The sequence below is a fragment of the Syngnathus acus genome, chromosome 2, assembly GCF_901709675.1.
Source record: "Syngnathus acus chromosome 2, fSynAcu1.2, whole genome shotgun sequence".
NCBI classification, from domain to species: Eukaryota; Metazoa; Chordata; class Actinopteri; order Syngnathiformes; family Syngnathidae; genus Syngnathus; species Syngnathus acus.
The window spans coordinates 17,247,393-17,266,478 of NC_051088.1; the positions used below are offsets into that span (position 1 = coordinate 17,247,393).

Genomic DNA, 19,086 nt, shown 5'->3' on the forward strand with positions numbered 1-19,086 from the left:
CTCATTCAGTTGTGGTCTACATAAAGCGTGTGTGTGTGTGTGACAATAAAACATCTTGGATGAATGAAAATCAAGTTAAAAAAAATATGTTATTGTTTTGTTTGCCATTGTGTAATGTGGTACGAAATGTCTAAAATATGTACATATTTGTAAATAACCAGAGCCGTAGTCACTGCAGTAGCCTGATGCATGGGACAGTCATGCAACAAAAAAATGCATGTAATGTAATAAAATAAAATAAATAAAAATATCGTATGGGACTGTCGCAATAGTCATAAAATCAGCAAATAAAATTTGTGAAATTGATTTAGAATGACATAATACAATGGTTTCACACTAATGTATTGTGGGGTGGGCAGAAAATGAGCAAGCGTATGAGCAAAAAAAATGAAACTGAGCCACATTGACACATCCAAAATGGCGGCGAGGTTGTCGTACACTTCTGCGCTTCAAGTTAAATCTATTTAATCCTCCCTCTATCCTTTCCGCCACAGCTTTCCCACAGCAAATCCACTTTTTCAGCACCACGGTCAGCGCACCACGGAGCCGCAGGACGAGCTGGGACGCCCGGGTCAGCGCACGTCCCAGCCCGGCGGCTGACCACCGAATTCCACCCGTAGTGCGCGTCATGCAGTCAGGGGAGAAGAGAGGTATTTCATGAGCTGCATTCCAGACAATGGAGTCCCAATATGTCAGGAGGCCAACGGAATCGTCCGCGGCAACCTGGGCCTTCCAACCAGCCAGCCAGCCAGCTTGCGGCTTTGTGCAATTTCAACGCAGAACTGCAGACGACATGGGCAATTCGGGCCTGAAAACCTTCCTCGTTTGTTCCGGTGTGTTTGTGCAAATAGATGCCTCTCCTTGTGTTCACGGTGGACCTTGATTGCACACGAGAACGATTAAGGCACGCGGTGAATGCCAAGAGAGGAATCAGTGGGCAACCCTGCATGCGGAAGGATGGACCAACAAATTCAGCACATTCAGATACATATGGCGTCCTCCATAAATGGAGGACATTTTCTAGGAGCGTGCTCAAAAGCTGTTTGGGATTTGAATAGAAATCGCGTTTACAGTTGTAAATTTGAGGGTTGCATTGCCTTTTATTAAATCATTATAATTTTTTTTTAAATTGACTGCCTCCCTCACAATGATTAGTGTATTTGCATTATTAAATATCTTTTATTTAAATGTGGTGCAATTTTCTGTCATGTTTGTCCCTGTTACGGTAATGAATACTGAAAATGAATCATTGAATCAAAATTACATTATCTGCCAGAATAATCTCAATTCTGCTTTTTCTTGACTACGTTCAGCCCTAACTGCAGTTGCTCTACAAATAAAAACAAGGCACGCCAGATAAGTATATCTTTAATAATGAATATGATCAAATATAAGAATGTGATAGTGACCTCTGATAATGACATTTAATTCAGGGGTGACATTAAACTTTTTTTGCATACTTTTTCAATAATCCAATACTGTTATATAGCTCTGGTCGCACCACAGTCATTCTCCCTCTCTTTACTTCCACACTCATGCGCACACACACAGACAACACTGCAAGTTATTTAAAAAAAAAAAAAAAAAAAAAAGACAAAGAAAGAAACATATCACAATAAACATATAGCATATAAGCTAGCCTCTGGTTTTCCATACACGTACGATAAATCAGTTAAGTATAATGCTACAGTTAAACATTTGAGGCGTTTGCAGTTAGAAATGCCAGTACATTAAAGCTTATATTATCTGATGGCGGGGGGGTGAGGGGAAAGGTCACAGCAATGGAACTGATGTAAGTATTAATAACTAGTAAGTCGATAAAGAACGAGAAACAAAACCAAGTGACAGTTTTAAAAGCATTACATGCTACATCTCCAGATTTTGACGAGACGCAAAAAGAAAACTACCAAAACGGGACATCGATCCATCGGTTATGTTCACCTTTGAATAAGAAAGAGAGGGACCACCTTGAGATGCACACATTCCCTGAATCGCCATGACAAATCAAATCACCCCCAATCTGTTCGGTTGTGCTGAAAAGAAGCGTTTTAAGGCTCTGCGCTGGAGATTTACATGCGTTCTCAATGCTCCATTTCATATTAGCCGCCGCATCCTTCCAGACAATATCTTTAACTTTGTAGATTTGCGTTGCGCACGTTCCTAAAGCAAAGGTGAGAAAAATGTTTTGTCATAATACTAAACACAAGTGACCATACGCGCACACAGAGCAGACTTTAGTGTTGTTCACTCGCGAGATTCACCAACACAAGCACTTCACATTTGTCCAAACTCACAAACCACAAAGTGAACAGTCACTGAATATCAGCAGCGTGTTGTCATGAGATTTTAGAAACCAGACGTGCACGTGTTACTTATTCCATAAATGATGCAAGTTCTGGCAGCAAAAAGAACCCCCCATCCCCTCCCCCCCAAAAAACATAGAAAGTATGTAACACTGAAGAAACTTCAAGCCTCACACTTCCTAAAAATGATACTCAGGGTTTAGGACACGGGGGCAGGGCGGCCAAAGTGGGCCGAAATTAAATAGAAAATATATCACGTGTCTCCTTGTTTGTTTTCTGTTAAATTGGAATTTCATTTGAGTGTCCATCCCAGCAGGACTTGCCATGGAGCGTTCCATTAGGGGGCGCTGTTTACTTCTGACGATCCTGCAAGGAGAGCAAAAGGCGGCTTTGTCGCTATTACACAGTGGCATGACACACCAAATATTGCTTGCAACTTACAAGTACAACAGTTACTTGGGAAATTGAAAGTTTCGAATACTTTTTTGATTTCAAACACATTTTCAGCCTTACAACACAAACTGTTCTGATTCTGTAGTCCTCCATGAAAGCAGATCAACAATGTTGAATCAAAGCAAAATATTTGCCATCATCTGGTTTTACTTTGGGTGACGACATCAAAAAATAATTGGCATCTTAATCAAGTCAAATAATCATGTATTGCAGGAATTGACTTGATTTTTGTTCCCATTTTTCATGACATGAACTGACTTTGTGCATGCAGAGGCCTGAAATATTTTTTTCAAATCTGTCCAAATGTGTCTCAGTGAGCATTTCTTGCATTGACTTAAGAACTAATTCACTTAATATCTTAAAGTAAAATATAAAATATTTTCAAAATAATAGCCAATGTGATTTTATGGTTTACTTAGAGTTGCTGATCTAAATCTTGGCGTCATGTCTTGCACATGGGCGCTTGTGACAAATATTTTTGGGTGACAAAAAAGAAATGATCTACAAATGTTTCTTTGTAGTTACAAATGCATTTGGAAAACTAAAAACATATCGTGATTGAACTTGAAACAAAGTAGTCCTTATTTGCCAAAGTCACAGAGAGCCACACAAGAAGGATGAAAGAACAAAATGAAGCCCTGGAGCTAGTTGTTTATCAACAAAGGCATTTGGATTGGAAACATTTGTCTCTCCTGAAAAGAAAATTCCAGATTTTTATGCCAAGATGACTATTTTGCACCTACTATGAATACGTATATGTGAGTAGTAGACATAGCTATTATAGTTTGGTTGTTGGTTGTCAAGACTTCCAAATGGATATGGAAATGTCAAACTATCGGTCATTCGCAAGTGTAAATGACATGGATTCATGTCAACATGCATTCAGATTATGATTTGCAACAGTAGTCAATAAATGTCAATATTATCCAAATGTATACAAAAAAAAGAGAAAAATGTAGAATTATTATTATCTTAATTAGGCCCAGGCTACATAAACATTGACAAAAAAATATTTTAAAAAAGTGGTTAATTTGACAAATATTTTTTTTCTTCAGCAGGTTACAAAGACTTTTGCTGACGTTTTACGGGGAACTGAAATGGATGAATTGGAATGCAGCGGACGCAACACTGACCTTTTTCACCACTTCCTCCTCCTCCTGCTTCCTCTCATAGTGGGAAAAGTCATCAAAGATGGAGGTGGTGTGTTTGTAGGTGGCAATGATCTTGAGCACCTGCTTGGCCTTCTCCAGAGGAACCTCTTGAGTGTCGCGAGAGTTGGTGACCGGCTTGTTGTCGTTGTTCTCCAGGCGGATGTGGCGCAACTGGCTATTGGGCACGTCTTTAACAAACAACCAGTTCACGTCAAACTTGCCCTTCCACTTGTCCTGCGCCCAAACGCCGGCGCTGGTGCCGTAGTCCACGGGCGAGCGCATTTCCGCCACGCCGCAGAAATGGCCACTGCCGTTGACGCTGAACAACAAATACACAGGACCTTTAGAGTTCATGGTCCTGAAGGCCAAGTCCAAGCGTTTGTTGCCGTGCTCCGTGCTGCACCAGATGGAGTACTTGATAGAGCGATGGATGTCGTCTTCCGAGTAGCTCTTGATGATGAACACGCGGCCATTTTTCAGGTTCCACTCAAAATCCTTCGGGTTGTAACTGTGGGCTGCGCGCAGCTTCTCCAGCACCGGGTGTGATTCGGAGCCCGGTTCGGGTCCCCCGCAGCCGCCGCCGCAGCCATTACCGACCCCGCCGCTGGACGAACCGCTGCTGTCCAAGCTCCCGCCGCCATAGCATAAGTTGCGATTGCGAGGGGCCACCCAGCGGGTCTGTGGCGCCGGAGCCGAGTTGTGGTTCTGGTAGGACTGCATCGGGGGAGGCGGGGGACCCGGCATGGTCATCTGCTGGACCAGAGACTGGGCCGACTGGAGCGACTGCTGCAGGGGGGGTAGGAGGCTGCCGGGGTGAGAATGAAGCGGCTGCGGCTGGTGCTGCTGTTGGTGGTGGTGGTGGTGGTGGTGATGGTGCTGCAAAGGAGCAGCCATCTTTGTGACGGAAACTTTATTATCCCACGTGTCAATGTCCACCATGTTGTGTTTGACCGGCGCCGGGGGGAGCGGGCCACCACCGATGGGCGCGCCGAGTTTGTTTTTGGTCTTTTGTTGCTGCAATTTGGCGGGTTTACTCGCAATGGCGGCCCACGACGTGGGTTTTGGGGGCGGCATGCCCACCGTGCCCCCGTTGCCCGCGGCGACGGCAACACCGCCGCCGCCAATCACCGAGCCGGCCGTCTTCACGCCCGAGCCCCCGGCCGTCACATCCCCGCCGATTTTAAGGCTCAGCATACCCTGCTCCAGGTTGTTCATACCCGGGGCCTTACTGAGGGTGTCACTATGGAACCCTGTCTGGCCATCTGGGACTAAAGTGCCTCCCAAGGAGCTGGGCGGGTAGCTGTAACTTCCCCCGTAGGCTGAGCTCTGGGTCTGCTGGCCCTGAGAACCGCTGGTGCCCCAGGCGGAGAAGGCCGGGTTCTCTGGGAAAAAGTTAAACCTGTGCGGATAAATGCTGCTGCTGAGTCCCCCTGGCTGGCCAAACACCGTGTCGTGCATGAAGTGGTGGTCCCCGTTGCTGAGGGGCGCATAAGGCGTCAGGTAGGGGATAGGTGGGTCACCACCTGTGGACCACGGAGCCTCACTGAGGGGGTAGGGGAACCCGATGGAGGGGGCGTAGTAGCTGGACAGGTAAGGGTCAGTCATGGACTGATAGCTGTTATTCTGCAAACAGTAACAAAATTACAAGTCATAAACAACAAGATGGAGGAAACTTGGCTCGGTTCAGCAGTTTGGAGTGAAGTTTGTGTACACCATCTAAAATAAATATCAGTGGTCTCACAAAGCAATCGACCCACCTGGTTGGACTGGCCAGTGAGATAGGGCTCAAAGTCATTATCGTGGACCGTGTCCTTCTGGTGCAGAGAGCCGTTCTGCACTGACACTGGAAAGCCTGCAATAAGATACAAATTCTGTCAAAAACATGCACGGCAAAGTACAGTGGATATTACTGCTCACAGAGGACAACAAATTGAATACCGAGGGAATTTCTTTCCCATTTTATGTACTTGAAGCACCACGCACTGCTTGGCAACCTAGTCAACTCTCAATTTACAGCGTCTCCTAAACGTTCTTCTAAATAGCTTTTGTTGGATTTGTTAAAAAGTACATGCAAAAACACAAGCGATGCCACGCTTTGGTTCTACTTGCAAGCACTTGTTGGTTATGCGGGTTCTTCTTCAGGTAGGCACTGGGGAGTCAAGCACTTGATGACTCGAGTTTGCTCAATTGTGATGTGTTTCGTGATTCGTGATGTGATTTGAAGTAACCGTGGCATTTACAGCTTGAGTATAGCATCATTATCCAGGGGCGAGGCTCATTCATTTCTTACCTTTACTGGCATCTTGTCCTTTCGAGATCTTAGTAGAATGGATGCATGTGAGGGAGGAAGAGAAGAGGGTGAATAAAGCATCACGTGATCGTGCAAATCTGACAGTATCGTACCTGGGCTTCTGAAACAATAATAATAATAATAATAACAACAACCATCCATGATTCTAACATGATCAGAAAGCTACTGGGAACTGTTGTCCAGGCAAGCCTTGATTACAAGCAGTTATCTAGCCTTAGTTAACTGTTAACTCAGTCGGAGTTGTGTACATCTGCCACATGCATGCTTGAACATATTCTTGCTGCTAACCTGCGGGTCAATGCTGGCGGCGGACATCATGGATCGTCCAGCTGTTGTTGTGTTTGGAACCCCCCCTCCCCGGACAATTCGTGCAGTGAGAGAGTAGCCTTTTTGGTGGTGATGCTCGGATGTCAATTTGCTACAGTAGTAGTTAGCCGGCGTCCCTGTTCGACTTGTAGTACTTGTGGTGCTTGTAGCAGCAGTAGCAGCAGCGGCAGCAGCCCCAGCGGCGGCGGCAGCAGCAGCAAGCGCGGAGAAGCGGCCTCGCTTTTTTGTCGTCGTCGTCTTTCGCTACTGACAGTCCAAAACAGGCAGTCCTGTCAATAGCAAGCATAAATATAAATATTTTTTTAGCCAACCGTAGCCACCGTCACATTAAGAGTGGAGGCGAGCTGCCTCGGCGGTGGCCCTGCTAGTGCTAATTTAGCTGAACGGCGAGCTTCCTTCCACCGGGTCTGCTAGCCGGAAGTGACGTAGCTCACGTAAACGACGCTTCTCCCGCAACCGAGCGGTGTAGTACATTTGCTAGTACCGTTACTAACTACTAAACTCGTCTTCCTATTACTTTGACCAAAAGTAGCCAAAACTTTAATATCATGTCACTGGATCACTGTTGGCATGCATTTTCCCTGGTGTCTTTGCCCTCCTGCCTTTCCTCTTGACTTCCCAGTGAAGGAAGGCATTTATTTTATAGAGTTAAAGCTTTTCATGTTTTGTTATTTGTTTGTTGTTTTGTGAGTTTCTGTTAGATTTGCAAATGTTAATACACTTAATACTAAGAATATTTTCAGGCGTAAGATAATGTGATAATCGCACTTCAAGTGGTACACGGGCTCCCTCTCGTGGTACATAAAAGAATCAATGCCAAACTACTACTTTTTACTGCAATTTGAATTTACTCTTTTAAGTACTCTTTGTTTTAAAAGTTTAATCAACGACAACACATTTGACAAGTCTAGTTCAGGAATATATGTATGTATAATTTTTCTCTCATAAGATTACGACTTAGATCTAAAAAAATATTCGAATTTTATATATCTTGAAAATATTCAACATTTTCCCTAAAAAAATATATGACTCTTAAAATAGCATCCTTTGCCGAGGGTTGTATTACATTGGCAGCGTGGTTTCAAAAGCAAGCTGAAGCACTTTTTGAAAGATGGGGTTTTTGTTACCCGTTTGGAAAGGTTGGAGGCAGCAACAGCGTCGTCCTCCCTCTGATAGGTTGGTCGCCTTCTCTGCAATTGTCGGAAGACACCACTAGGTGGCAACAACAGCAGAACTTGCGGGTGGAGGGGAAAACGTGTGAATACTACAGAACGAAACAAGGTTTATGCAGTATGTACTGTATAGTATACCATTATTATTATTTTTATCGTAATATGACTACTATAGTCAACAAAATATAGAACTTTTATTTCGAAATACAACTTCTTTGAATCAAAAACATATTTTGGGGATGGTATTTTTTTCTTACAAATGTGCAACTTTATTCTTTTAATATGTGACGTATAAAAATAAATGTACTTTATTTGTGTAATGACACAAAATACACCAATTCTAATAAAGCATTTGATAAATAATTCAGTGGCATAAATAATTAACCGCTCCAAGCGATTAGTTTATATTGTCGTACCAATTGTAGCTGTTTTTGGATTTGGGGAGTCATGGCGCGTGAGGAGCAACAAAATCATGTGCATGATACTCAAACATCGACTGAAATTTGAGATTTATCAGAAGTTGTTTTTTCATGAGCCTATTATATAGCTTGTTTAATATTAAACTACATAGTTTAATATCGAATAGGGTGGATGGCAGCGTTAACAAGAGGCACCATCAGAGGCGCAATTCCCCCTCTGTCGCTAGATGGCGTCAGAAGGGAACGACACACAAGATCCGGGAGTCTCCTGCAAACTGTGCCTGCTGTGTCACATGGAAGCTCGGTAGCCCAGAGGACGCGACGCGAGTGGTGATGATGGCGGGGGCTTGAGGGACGTCGGAGGCGAAAGCGCGTGGAGATTCTGTAGCTCTGCCCAGGCGACCCCCACCCACTCTTTACCTACCCCAACACCAACTGGCTGTGAAGCAAGAGCCCGCTGTTACCGGGGGTCAGCGGGCAACACAAAAAAACGATGCCAAATGCAATGCGGTGCATTGGTGCTGCGTGAAGAGCCAACGGCCACGAAGGGACGGAGGGATGCTCGTTGCGTCGCATGCACCTTGATCGATTATGCTGGCTGGAGGGCGGTTGCTGGTCCGACGAGCTGAACCCAAAGGACGGGCTCATGGTGCGCTTTTCCGAACCTCGGAGCTGAGTGAGTAGACGCGATGGTTTAGCGCAATGCCTGAAGGGTGTGTGCGCGCGTGCGTGTGTACGTGTGCGTGTGTGAAGTGAGGTGGGTGTGGGGGGCGTCATGTTTGCTTAACATCGGACTACATAACGCATGCATTATTAATGCGGACGTGTTGTTTCCATGTTTCGCGTTTTCTTTTGTGCTCAAGTCTCCCCACGTCCACGCTGGTCACGCGTTTAAGGCGCGGACACGTGTGCAGAACCCCCTCCCTCCGTCCCCTGTGCTGCATTAGCGACCCCCACCACCTCAAAAGGGGGTTAACGCAGATACCTCCGATGTCACATTTCCATGCGCAGAGGGATAATTAAGGTTTCTGTTTGCAAACCCATCCGACGCCCCTCGGGGGATGCTGCTGGGTGGGTTGGGGGAGGTGGCGGGGGTCTTTGAGTTGTCCTGCTGACCTCAGGGACATCCTCTCCTTTTGATGTGAGCTTAAAGCGGGGACGTAAGGACTTGCATCATTTCGTTGCCATTCCGCTTTCTGGCTGCTTTTGTAACCTGTTGTCACTCGCTCGCTTCCTTCTTTTCGCACTAGGAGCCAAGAGGCAGCCAATGACGGATGCCCGCTGTGGCTGCTATCACAAAGCGCATCCAGTCGAGCGCAAGCACACGAGAAAAAGGGATGAGGAGGAAGGGAAGAACGTGAGGCTATCCGTCAGGGCCTGGCACTTTTGAAAGCTTCAATGAGCAGATTAAAAAAAAAAAAAAAACATAATACATGTATAACGGAAGGTTGTCGTTTGGCGCGACAGCATAAAGGGAAAGATGAGCTTCCCCTCTTCCACTTCAGGGTTCTTCCTCACGGGGCGCACGGTTAATCGTTTTTGCAAGCCAACATTTGACCTAATTCACATCCTCACACAATAGAATCCCCCATCACACGCGCACGCGCGCGCGCGCTCAGTTATTTGTGTCACGCAGACGCTGAGGTTTTCGCTCCGCCATGTGTGAACTCCCAGGTGGTTGATCAAAACCTGAGCAGATTGGCAGGCCGCTGGCTACAGGCAGCTCGTGTTATTAATAATGGACACGCATATAGATGCAGCACATGTTCCTAGAAACGTAAAAAAAAACCTCCAGTATTGGTGGGTTAAATCCCCCCCATTCTATTTTTGTAAGGATTAGCCTACACCTTAATTCTCTGTTGACTTTGTGGCCGCTCTTATGCATGTGCTCGCGATCAGAAAAGAGACGAATTGCCAATAAAATCGGGCTACATGCTTGACTGCATTTCATTAACCAGTTCAACAGGTGATCTGACCTGAACACATTACAACTGGCGTTATGCAATAATCAATCGTTGATTATTCTGATATTTATTCGGTCAAATAATCAGACAAAAAATAAATTTGCATAATTGTTTTCCCCTGATTAGTGTTTAGGCTAGAAAATTATTATTTTTGTTTATTTGGTATTATTTGATGGTTAAAACGAAATTGATCAATATCACACGAGGTATAGTTTAAATTTTAACACCACTTATTCGACTGTTGCCAGTAAATCTAGGTGGTAGGAAATAAATAAATAAATAAATAAATAAATAACAACCTTCATTTCTTTCTATATAAATTTAAAATGTCCGACTGCATTTGAATGCACCTCACGTCTCATGTGAGCATTGTGAGACGTCAATATTTACGTTTCGATGCTGCAAACTGTCGTATCATACAATAACAGCGTAATTAAATTGCGCTTTACTTCCGAAATTGAATAAGATTAATTATGATTTGTTTATTTGTGTTGATGTTCATAGCAATTACAGCTATATATGATGGCACTAAAATGTGATAAGGCAGGCCTAAATGTCAAAACACAAGCCAAGCTAGAAGTCAAAATAAGAGCCTACCAAGGCTATTAAATTGGCATCAAAGTATTCGGTAAACTTTAAAGTTATCCCCTAAATTGGCGTCCGTCCATCCATCCATCCATCCATCCATCCATCCATCCATCCATCCATCCATCCATCCATCCATCCATCCATCCGTCCGTCCATCCATCCATCCGTCCGTCCGTCCGTCCGTCCATCCATCCATCATGAATCAGAGGTCTGCTTTTTTGGGGGGGAGATAAAGCTACAAATTTTGCATATTTTTCGACAAACCAATGACATAATAGGAAAAATTTTACTATAATCGATACAAGAAATAATCGTTATTTGCAGTAGTGTGTATATGACCTGTAACTGCCATTAAATGTCTATTTTAAATCAGATTAATTGAGGAAATAATTGATGGAATAATTGTTTCTAACGATAGTTGCAACAATATTTTAACTTAAACAATGTCTCTAAATGATTAATCGGTGATTAAAATAGCTGTTTAATAATTCGATTAGCTGTTGAGAAATCGTTGCATGTGTGGAACACTTGAGCTTCGCTGTTGTGACATTTGGAGGTGGTTGAATGTCTGATGTTGCACATGAATGACGCTGTAGTCTCGAGGAGGCAGCCCGGCATTTTTTCCCTCACTCTCATCCAATTGATTGGCTCCCGGCCCTGAGATTAGACTGCAGTGCTGAGGCGTCACTCTGGCTCAGCACCGCAGGCAGGTGCAGGAGGGGTGGGGGTGCTGGGACGCGTCATGGATGGGCGGGGAGCGGCGGACGTGGCCAGGGAAGAAAGGTGCTCTTGTTGTCCTCCGCGTTGGAGCGTCTTCAAACACCTGACGACTCCCACGCCTATTGTAATCGTCCCCAGTACCCCCCCCGCGGCTCTCCTACTTTTATCTCCACCCACACCTTCCCCTTTCTTCTCACACATTACCCTCAACTCTGCCGGGCCTTTTAGTCACTTCACAAAAGAGATAACGACAGCCGGGCTGCTATGATTGTTCCTTAGGTGACCAGAAGCCTTGTTGTGACTGTGAAGTGCAGGGCGCATTTTTTTTCGAGCATGCATGTCCATCTCTAGAAATATAAATTTATACTGTGGTGCCTTGACGTGCGAGTGATCCACCTTTTTTTGTGCTTAGACAATGATTTGATACAAACATGCATGGTGGCAGTGAACTCAGCTCACTTGACAACAAGCACCATTTTGACTTAATTGCTAGAGGAAAAATTATTATATGGTCAGTACATCGCAGATTTCCACCTATTGCAGGCTGATTTTGGAACAGAGCACAGTGATAAACAGAGATTGATTGTGTGTTAACTGAAGCAGCACACTGTACCTTGTGATCGTAGATCCCCGAGAGAGCGTGGCCCTTGCCTGTGTGCATGAGCGTGAGGCCGAGAGTGTGAGTGTGAGCGCGTGTGAGAACAAGTGAGCGCCAGCGCTCCCACATGGCCTCCATGCAGGACGGGCTGAACTTCACGGCTCCTCCCTATGGCAAGGTCCTGCTGCTGGGTGCCATCGCTGCCGCCTCAGCCTTCGTAGTCACCATCCTCATCGTGGTACTCTGCGTGGGCTGCCAGAGGTACGATTATGTGGAACGCTACACGGCAGACAAGAGGTGGGGGACTGTCACGTTTAAGTCAGAACATTTTGCAGGCAGTGGCGGCTAGTCAATAGCGGGAGCTAGGGCACCACCCCATCACACATTGTCATCACCATATTGATTGACATTCATATGTGTAAAGAACTAGCTCCTGTGCTTATTGTTATGTTTGGGATAGTTCATGCCAGAAGATGTGGGCCATCTGGCTCCTTCACATTTGACTTGGGGATTTGACCAGGCGGATACTTCTTCAAGAAAACGTGAGGCAAAACATTGGTGATGTTTTTCATTGCTCCATTTTAAAAAGACCAAAGGTCAGGACCAATGCGCTCAAGAAAACAGATGTAAAGTCTCTACACTTTGTGAGCAGAGCAAGAGACACATAAAAAGCGACAGATCCAAGAGGAGGACTCTTGTTGAATGATGTCAAGCTCACTGTAAATCCCCTGTCTATGAATTGCTAATCTTCTTTATGGAAAACTGAACTCATTCCTGGTCTGATTCTTCACTCCCTCCAAGAGCTTATCAACAAAAGAACCGTTAAAGGGACAGGTTGTACTGACTGTTATGACAAAAACATGATTTTATTTTTTGTAAATGACACACACCAATCAAGTCATATGATTCAAGTCCCCCACCTCTGCTAGTATGTTTTGCTATTGTGTACTCTGATGTATGCTCATAATCAGTACACATACACTTGGAAGAGGTACTCATGATTGACCATTGACCTTCACTTATTGTTACGTAATAATTTCTTGACACTTTTTGATGCTAACCGCAACCACGCGCAATATAAATAAACACAAACATTTGTCTGAAGAAAAAGTATAGTCAAACAATTATGAATCACGTTATAGAGTTTGTCAACACGTGTGACTTGTATTCACCACAGGAAGGGAAAGACACACAATGTCCCCAGTGAAGGTGGGAAACACCGTCTCATGGACATGGTAGGCATCCTGCTTTGGATGAAGCAACTCTATAGACCTTTTCAGCATGATGTACAGTACAATTATTATTTTTAAATTATTGAAAAAATAATGCTTGAACCTTTTGGGGTACATCTGGCAGCGGAACTCCAAACACAACAAATTGGTGTCATCGTTTTCAGTTTAAGTCAGCGGTAGTCAATCACCAAGAAGTATATAGCCTGGCTTCTACTGTTTACAAACATTATGAAAAGGTTTATTCCCCAGAGAAACATATCATTCACGTCTTTCATCTTGATTACTGTAGTCTTTAACAGGCCCTTGTGTGTGTGTGCGTGCGTGCATGTCATCAGGGTATACTCAGGCAGTCCAAGCTACGGTCCATCAGTAAATCAGACACCGAGATGAACAAGATGAACTGCAATGGCAAAAGTAAGTAAGTCTTTCACTCGCTCATTTTTTTCCCCTCTCCTTTGAGTTGTGCGGTCATTGGGTGACAGATTTTTAAATAGCGTCCAAAGAATTTGCGTTGTTCCTTGTTGAAGGGAAGGGTGGAGGTACATTCCAAGAATAAATGTTGAGAAAATTTGAAGCAAACCGATTTAAATAATAGTCCTAAGAAAATCAGACTTTGTGCCGCTCAGAGAAAACTAAGTTCCTGCCGCCAGTTTGTTTTTGTACTACTGTTAATGCGGCCGAGTTAAATCTGTGACATACCTACCTGGTATGTGCAAAGTTAGCACGCTAAGCTACGATTTACGTCCCTAAGTTTTGTTGACGAACACGACAACTGCTCAGGGGTGCAAAAATATTTATCCAGTGACCCTTGTTAAAACTACCTTGTAATCCAATTGAATTACTTTTAAAATCAAACAATCAGTAGCGTAATTAAAGGATATTTTAAAGAGGTTACTTTGATGAGTAATCTAATTACTTTACAAGCTGCAGTTTGGCCACCCCTGCTTTATGGTGACTGGTACCAACACGAGTTCTGCGGAGGCATCCAAAACCAGTAGAGACCTTTCCGCTGGTCTAACTGTGATCCTTCGCTCTCAAGGCAGGCAGCTTCCCCAGATTCCCTCTGGGACTGGAGAGGACGGAGAGCACACTTACTCAGAAGTGGGCCGAAGCTCCTCCGCCACGCGAACTGACGACGCGCTCTATGCCATGGTAGGCAGGGCAGGTCAGACGGACACTCCAGCCCCTCCGGCCGTCCCTGCCAACACCCCGGCGCCACCCGACCCGGACGGGGACGTGGAAGGGGGCCTGCCTGAACCCGAAGCCCAGGTGGTGTCCGCGCCTCACCCCCAAGAGACGGCGGAGTACGCCTGCGTCAGGAAGCTGAGGAGAGCGGACAAGGCGCCCCAGAAGAGGGACAGCGGGACGGACACGGGGGACCCGCCGGTGCCTCCGCCACCGCAACACCCCCCGCCTTCTCACCCTGCCCCTCCGCCGCCACATCCTCACAGCACAAAGTTGCCCCGCAGGAACATGGATGCCTTTAATGTGCCGTCATTCCCCAAGGTTGGTGCCTTGTGTTGATGTGCCATTTTGTCAGAGTAAATCTTAAGAGTCAAGTTGTAAAATGAGTTTCTAACTACATATCAAACTGCTCTGGGATTGTACTGTGCTATATTCATGGTTCAAAGTCTTCTTCTAATATAAGCATTTATGAACATTTTAGGGGCGTGTCAGTTAGAGCCACCCTTTCCACCGCAATAGTGGAAACCTAATCCAGTGGCATTTTATTGTGGGTTCTGGGTTCAAATCTCTGCTCAGACCCTCTGTGGCGTTTGCATGATTACTGTTGGGTTTTAGAATCTTTCTATTGTGGTCAAAAGAACTATCAAAGTCTGTAAAATGAGATTCATGCCCATGATGAGTGCATGTACACTCGCGACCACGTGTGAATCGTCGAGTCACGACCGCAGCAGGTGCGCACGCAGATTGAATGCTTTGTATCACAATACCACGCCATTCGCTCCCCTCCAAGTCACAGTGGGAGACATTTGTTGCCCGTGTGAGGTCACAGAGTTCAAACTAGATGTCACGACCCCAAATTAGCTTGACAGGATTACACGTGCACCGTCTGTTGCTGAGCCACTCAGCACATGTTTCTAGCGGATGATGCAAGAGGCTGAAAGTGAGTCATCCACACTCCAAATAACCCAAAAAGACCTAAAAGCGACTTTTATGGTCCATTCTGCAAGGAGGAGCATTTTTATGTGCATGTTATTTCTTGGGGCCAGCCACATTTAAAACAATTTACCCCCTTGTGTGTAGGGTTGCGCACTTCGCAATCCTTCATTTTGTGTGATGCGGTAGCTCGTATGTAACTGGTTGCTCTGCTGACAGGAAGTGATGTTTATGGGAAATGGAGAGCAGTACATTTGGAAGCCTCCAGAGGATGAAGATGTCCTCATGCTCCACAATAAGGCCCTGGTACCTCTGGGGGCGCACACCATGGAGAACATCCAACCATCTGCTGCAGTGGTGAGTCTCGGCTTCATTGAACCATTGCCGCTTTGACATTCATCAACTGTAATATGTTAAACATACTAAAAGCAATCCATTAATCCACATGAAATAATATCATTGTTTTGGAAAAATACAAAACATTTGCTTAAATAAATTATGAAATAATTGTTACAGTGATAGTGCAAATAGTATTTTTCAGGGTGAATAGATCTGCCCCGAGTCACATCTCGACACTTTAATTCAAAACAAGCGAAAAAAACTGAAGTAAGCTGACAATCTGTAAAACAGTGTTTATGTCAGGCTCGTTAATGTGATTTTTTTTTAAACTCAATTAGGGCTGCGATGATTATTCTAATGACTTAAATAAATAGCTTACAAAAAAGACTGAAACAAAATCTCTGAATCAATTTACAGGGATAATAGTTTGACACAGATTAATGTTACTGCGGTCGCACGCACCACCAAGGCTTCAAAAATAGACCCAACCACCGATGCACTTTCAATGCACGGCCGGGCATTTATTTGAGTTGGAGCGCAGGTGCGTGATTGTCTGAACCCAAAATTGAAATTCCCCAAAATTGTATCATCTCCAAATTTCAGGTGGCTGAGATGTATTCCAAGGTGTGTAAGCCGGCCAAGAAGAAACGCGCCGTACCCGGATCGCCGCCGTCCAATCCCGGCTTCAGGACCTTGGGTCGCCCCGACCGGGACCGGGAACGCGACGGGGGCTTTAGCGTCGTGGTCAAGCCCCAGACGTGGGCCCCTCAGGAGGGCAAAGTGCCCACGGGCTCCCTGGACGACCACTGCTACGAGTCCTTCGGGACAGAGGAGTGCGAGCCGGCCTACGAGAACCTGGAAGGCGGAGTCGGTTGGAGGCGAGAGCGAGCGCCCAACACGTGCGCCACCTTGCGGCCCAGGAGGAAGAAGGCGCAGCAGCCTTTGCAGCAGCAGCAACCGCCTCCTCCGCCACCCACGCAGCACAACCCCAAATTACAGCACCTGCCCGCCAAAGCCCTGCTGCTGCCCGGGGAGAGCCTGTATGAGAGCATCGGTGACGTCAAGCAGGGCGCCACCACCTCCAGCACCACCACCATCTTCACCTTCAACGACGGCATGGAGATGTACGTCACGGGGCTCTGAGGAGGAGCGGGCTGCCGCGCCGGCCCCTTTCCGTCGAGGGGCCGCCAACGCCGGTCTTTCCCAACCTTTATTCATCCAAGGCATCTTTGACATTAGGGGCTTTATTTCGATAGACGGTACAGATTCAGATTTTCCTTTCCTCCTTGAGTTGTGAAATCCCCTATTTAATTGCGCTCCTTTTTTCCTTATATTCATTTTTTTTAACCACATGCCTCCCACTCATTCATATATTTTTTGATAAAAGAAATTGAGAGAATAAACTTTCAAAACACATTATTTGCAGTAAAAAAATTTTTTTCAGAGCGATAAAGTGCAATTGTATCACTCATGTGTCGTGACATAGAGGTTGGGAATCGCTGGCCTATACCACAAGTATTGACGGTTGAGTTCCTCTCGTGCCCTGTCCCTCTCCCCGACACACACACAGACACAACACGACAAACACACGCTGTTTACATTACGTCATGCCTTTCCTGGGCTCCAGCGGCCTTAAATACCAAGGTTTATATGTTACGGCCGGGGCTTAGTCCAAACTGGAAAGCTTCGAAGGAATCCAAAGGTTGTGAGCACAAAAGCATTGCAGAGCAATCAGTAGGTACCAGTAGCACTCGTTCATCCGTAGACAACAAGTGTGTAAAGCACACGGAAGAGAGAAACTGAAATTCTTCCTCATTTCTAGCGCGTAATAGTCCTTGCTGGGCCGGAGAAATAATAATTTTTAAAAAAAGCACAGCCTTGAGAAATATTTGGTAGCACTTTTGAGTGGGCCATCTGAAGTTAGTCATGATGGGATTCAGGATGCGGCGTCAATTATTCAAAGGGATGAATTACTTGTCAAAATACTGGAAAGCTCAGGGACCAAGAGAAACAATTATGAGAGTATTCTAACTTCCTGGGGAACCAAACCCAAGCTATCAAAACATTCTGTTAGGTTCTTGATGTGCATTTCTTCTTTTTCAGCTACTGTTTTGATAAATTCATAAATTATTTACTGTACAAATCAAGAGAAAGAACAGGCACTTGCAAATCAGGTTTTAAACTTTTTTTTTATAGAACAAATCCTTAGCTCTAAGTGAACAGCAGCTGATAAAAAGATATGCAAATTAGAAATCTAACAAAGTTTTGACATCTTGAGTTAAATCGCCCTTTAAGAAAGAACTAATGGCACACTTTTTTTGCATTCCTCCTTAACACTGGCACCAAGCATTTTCATCTCTGACCCGACTCTTCTCTGCATCATGTCCGGCGTAACATGGACTGAACACTGTCTCTCTCTCTCCACTGCTGTCTGTAAATGAGCTGTTTTACTTTGTTGAGCCTGTCCTGCACTTTGCCTGCTACGAATTGCATGCTAAAAAAAAAAAAAAAAAAGCAGGTTGGGAAAAAAAATCAAACACTGTCGAGTTGTACCTCTATTAATGTTTTTATTTTCTGTTGTTGTTGGCAGTTTCTTTTGCCAGTGTGTTGCTTTATTTCTTCGTAGAGGAAAAGGCCACTTTCGAGTCCTTCTTCAACGCAAAGAGGACTAAACCGCTTGAGTCTTTAAGGGTGAACACGCTGGCTCGACTCACTCACCTCATCATTCCGTCGCTACCTTGTGTTCATATAACGTTGGCTTGGGTTTTGCCAAAGCTGCCGTCGTGCTGGTGTGTATAAGTCGCATCTGGTCACTCCTCCATTGACAAACACTCGCTCTTCTATCTGTGTTCAAATGAAATGAGGAGTGGAAAATACATGAGAAGACATCCTGGACTATGATTCCATTTGACCAAATATTCCCAGCAAAGCGTGTGGTTATACTGTATGTTGATGCAATGTGTATGTATATTACAAAAGAGAAAGAATAATAAATATATCCTCAGTGTCAAGAAATCTATCTTTTTCTATGATGTTTAATTGTGTTATGGAATGAGTAATCTTGTGACACAAACAGCTGCAATGTAAAAATTAACAAAAAAACAAAAAAAAGGAAATCCCGTGTGTTGTTTATTGTTTTTCTTGAAATCGTAAAACTCGGGCGGCGCCCATCCGACCGGACGGATGGCTGGATGGCCCCGCCCACTTGAGTCAGTCTGTGTGGCGGCAGCTCATGTTTTGTGTTTGCTCTTCAGACTACAGGGTCTTGTACTCCAGCAGCGTGTGATTCAAGTGCTAAGTGCAAAAGATTGTAATGTTTTATATCAAGATTACTATTCATGAAATGTCAGTCAAGTTTATACTTTTGTAATAAAGTGGCACTTTAAAAACA

The 19,086-nt window shown here is 44.9% G+C and overlaps 2 protein-coding genes across 3 annotated transcripts; one reads left to right on the forward strand and one right to left on the reverse strand.

Moving 5' to 3' along the window:
* Positions 1-1,352: 1,352 nt before the first annotated feature.
* On the reverse strand, positions 1,353-6,961 carry LOC119119423 (YTH domain-containing family protein 1-like). The gene is made up of 5 exons (XM_037245752.1): positions 6,507-6,961; positions 6,198-6,225; positions 5,665-5,759; positions 3,890-5,530; positions 1,353-2,669 (listed from the first exon to the last, which is right to left on the reverse strand). Exons 1-5 carry the CDS (start codon positions 6,534-6,536, stop codon positions 2,655-2,657), a joined length of 1,809 nt encoding a protein of 602 aa, XP_037101647.1. The 5' UTR covers positions 6,537-6,961; the 3' UTR covers positions 1,353-2,654.
* Positions 6,962-8,363: 1,402 nt separating this feature from the next.
* Positions 8,364-19,086, forward strand: si:dkey-70p6.1 (uncharacterized protein LOC570575 homolog). Of its 2 annotated transcripts, none has more exons than XM_037245756.1 (7): positions 8,364-8,812; positions 12,035-12,267; positions 13,184-13,241; positions 13,574-13,652; positions 14,278-14,744; positions 15,576-15,713; positions 16,299-19,086. In XM_037245756.1, the coding sequence occupies exons 2-7, from the start codon at positions 12,134-12,136 to the stop codon at positions 16,836-16,838; spliced, it is 1,416 nt and encodes a 471-aa protein (XP_037101651.1). In that variant the 5' UTR covers positions 8,364-8,812; positions 12,035-12,133; the 3' UTR covers positions 16,839-19,086. The 2 variants fall into 2 exon arrangements, with proteins under 2 accessions (XP_037101651.1, XP_037101652.1); XM_037245757.1 differs by having other exon boundaries at positions 14,395-14,744.

Coding starts and splice junctions, on each gene's coding strand:
- LOC119119423 (XM_037245752.1), bottom strand. CDS start 6,536: ATGATGTCCGCCGCCAGCATTGACCCGCAG. Junction 6,226..6,506: donor CCGCCAGCATTGACCCGCAG/GTTAGCAGCAAG, acceptor CATTCTACTAAG/ATCTCGAAAGGACAAGATGC. Junction 5,531..5,664: donor TCACTGGCCAGTCCAACCAG/GTGGGTCGATTG, acceptor TACTGTTTGCAG/AATAACAGCTATCAGTCCAT.
- si:dkey-70p6.1 (XM_037245756.1), top strand. CDS start 12,134: ATGGCCTCCATGCAGGACGGGCTGAACTTCACGGCTCCTCCCTATGGC. Junction 12,268..13,183: donor CTCTGCGTGGGCTGCCAGAG/GTACGATTATGT, acceptor TATTCACCACAG/GAAGGGAAAGACACACAATG. Junction 14,745..15,575: donor ATGTGCCGTCATTCCCCAAG/GTTGGTGCCTTG, acceptor CTCTGCTGACAG/GAAGTGATGTTTATGGGAAA.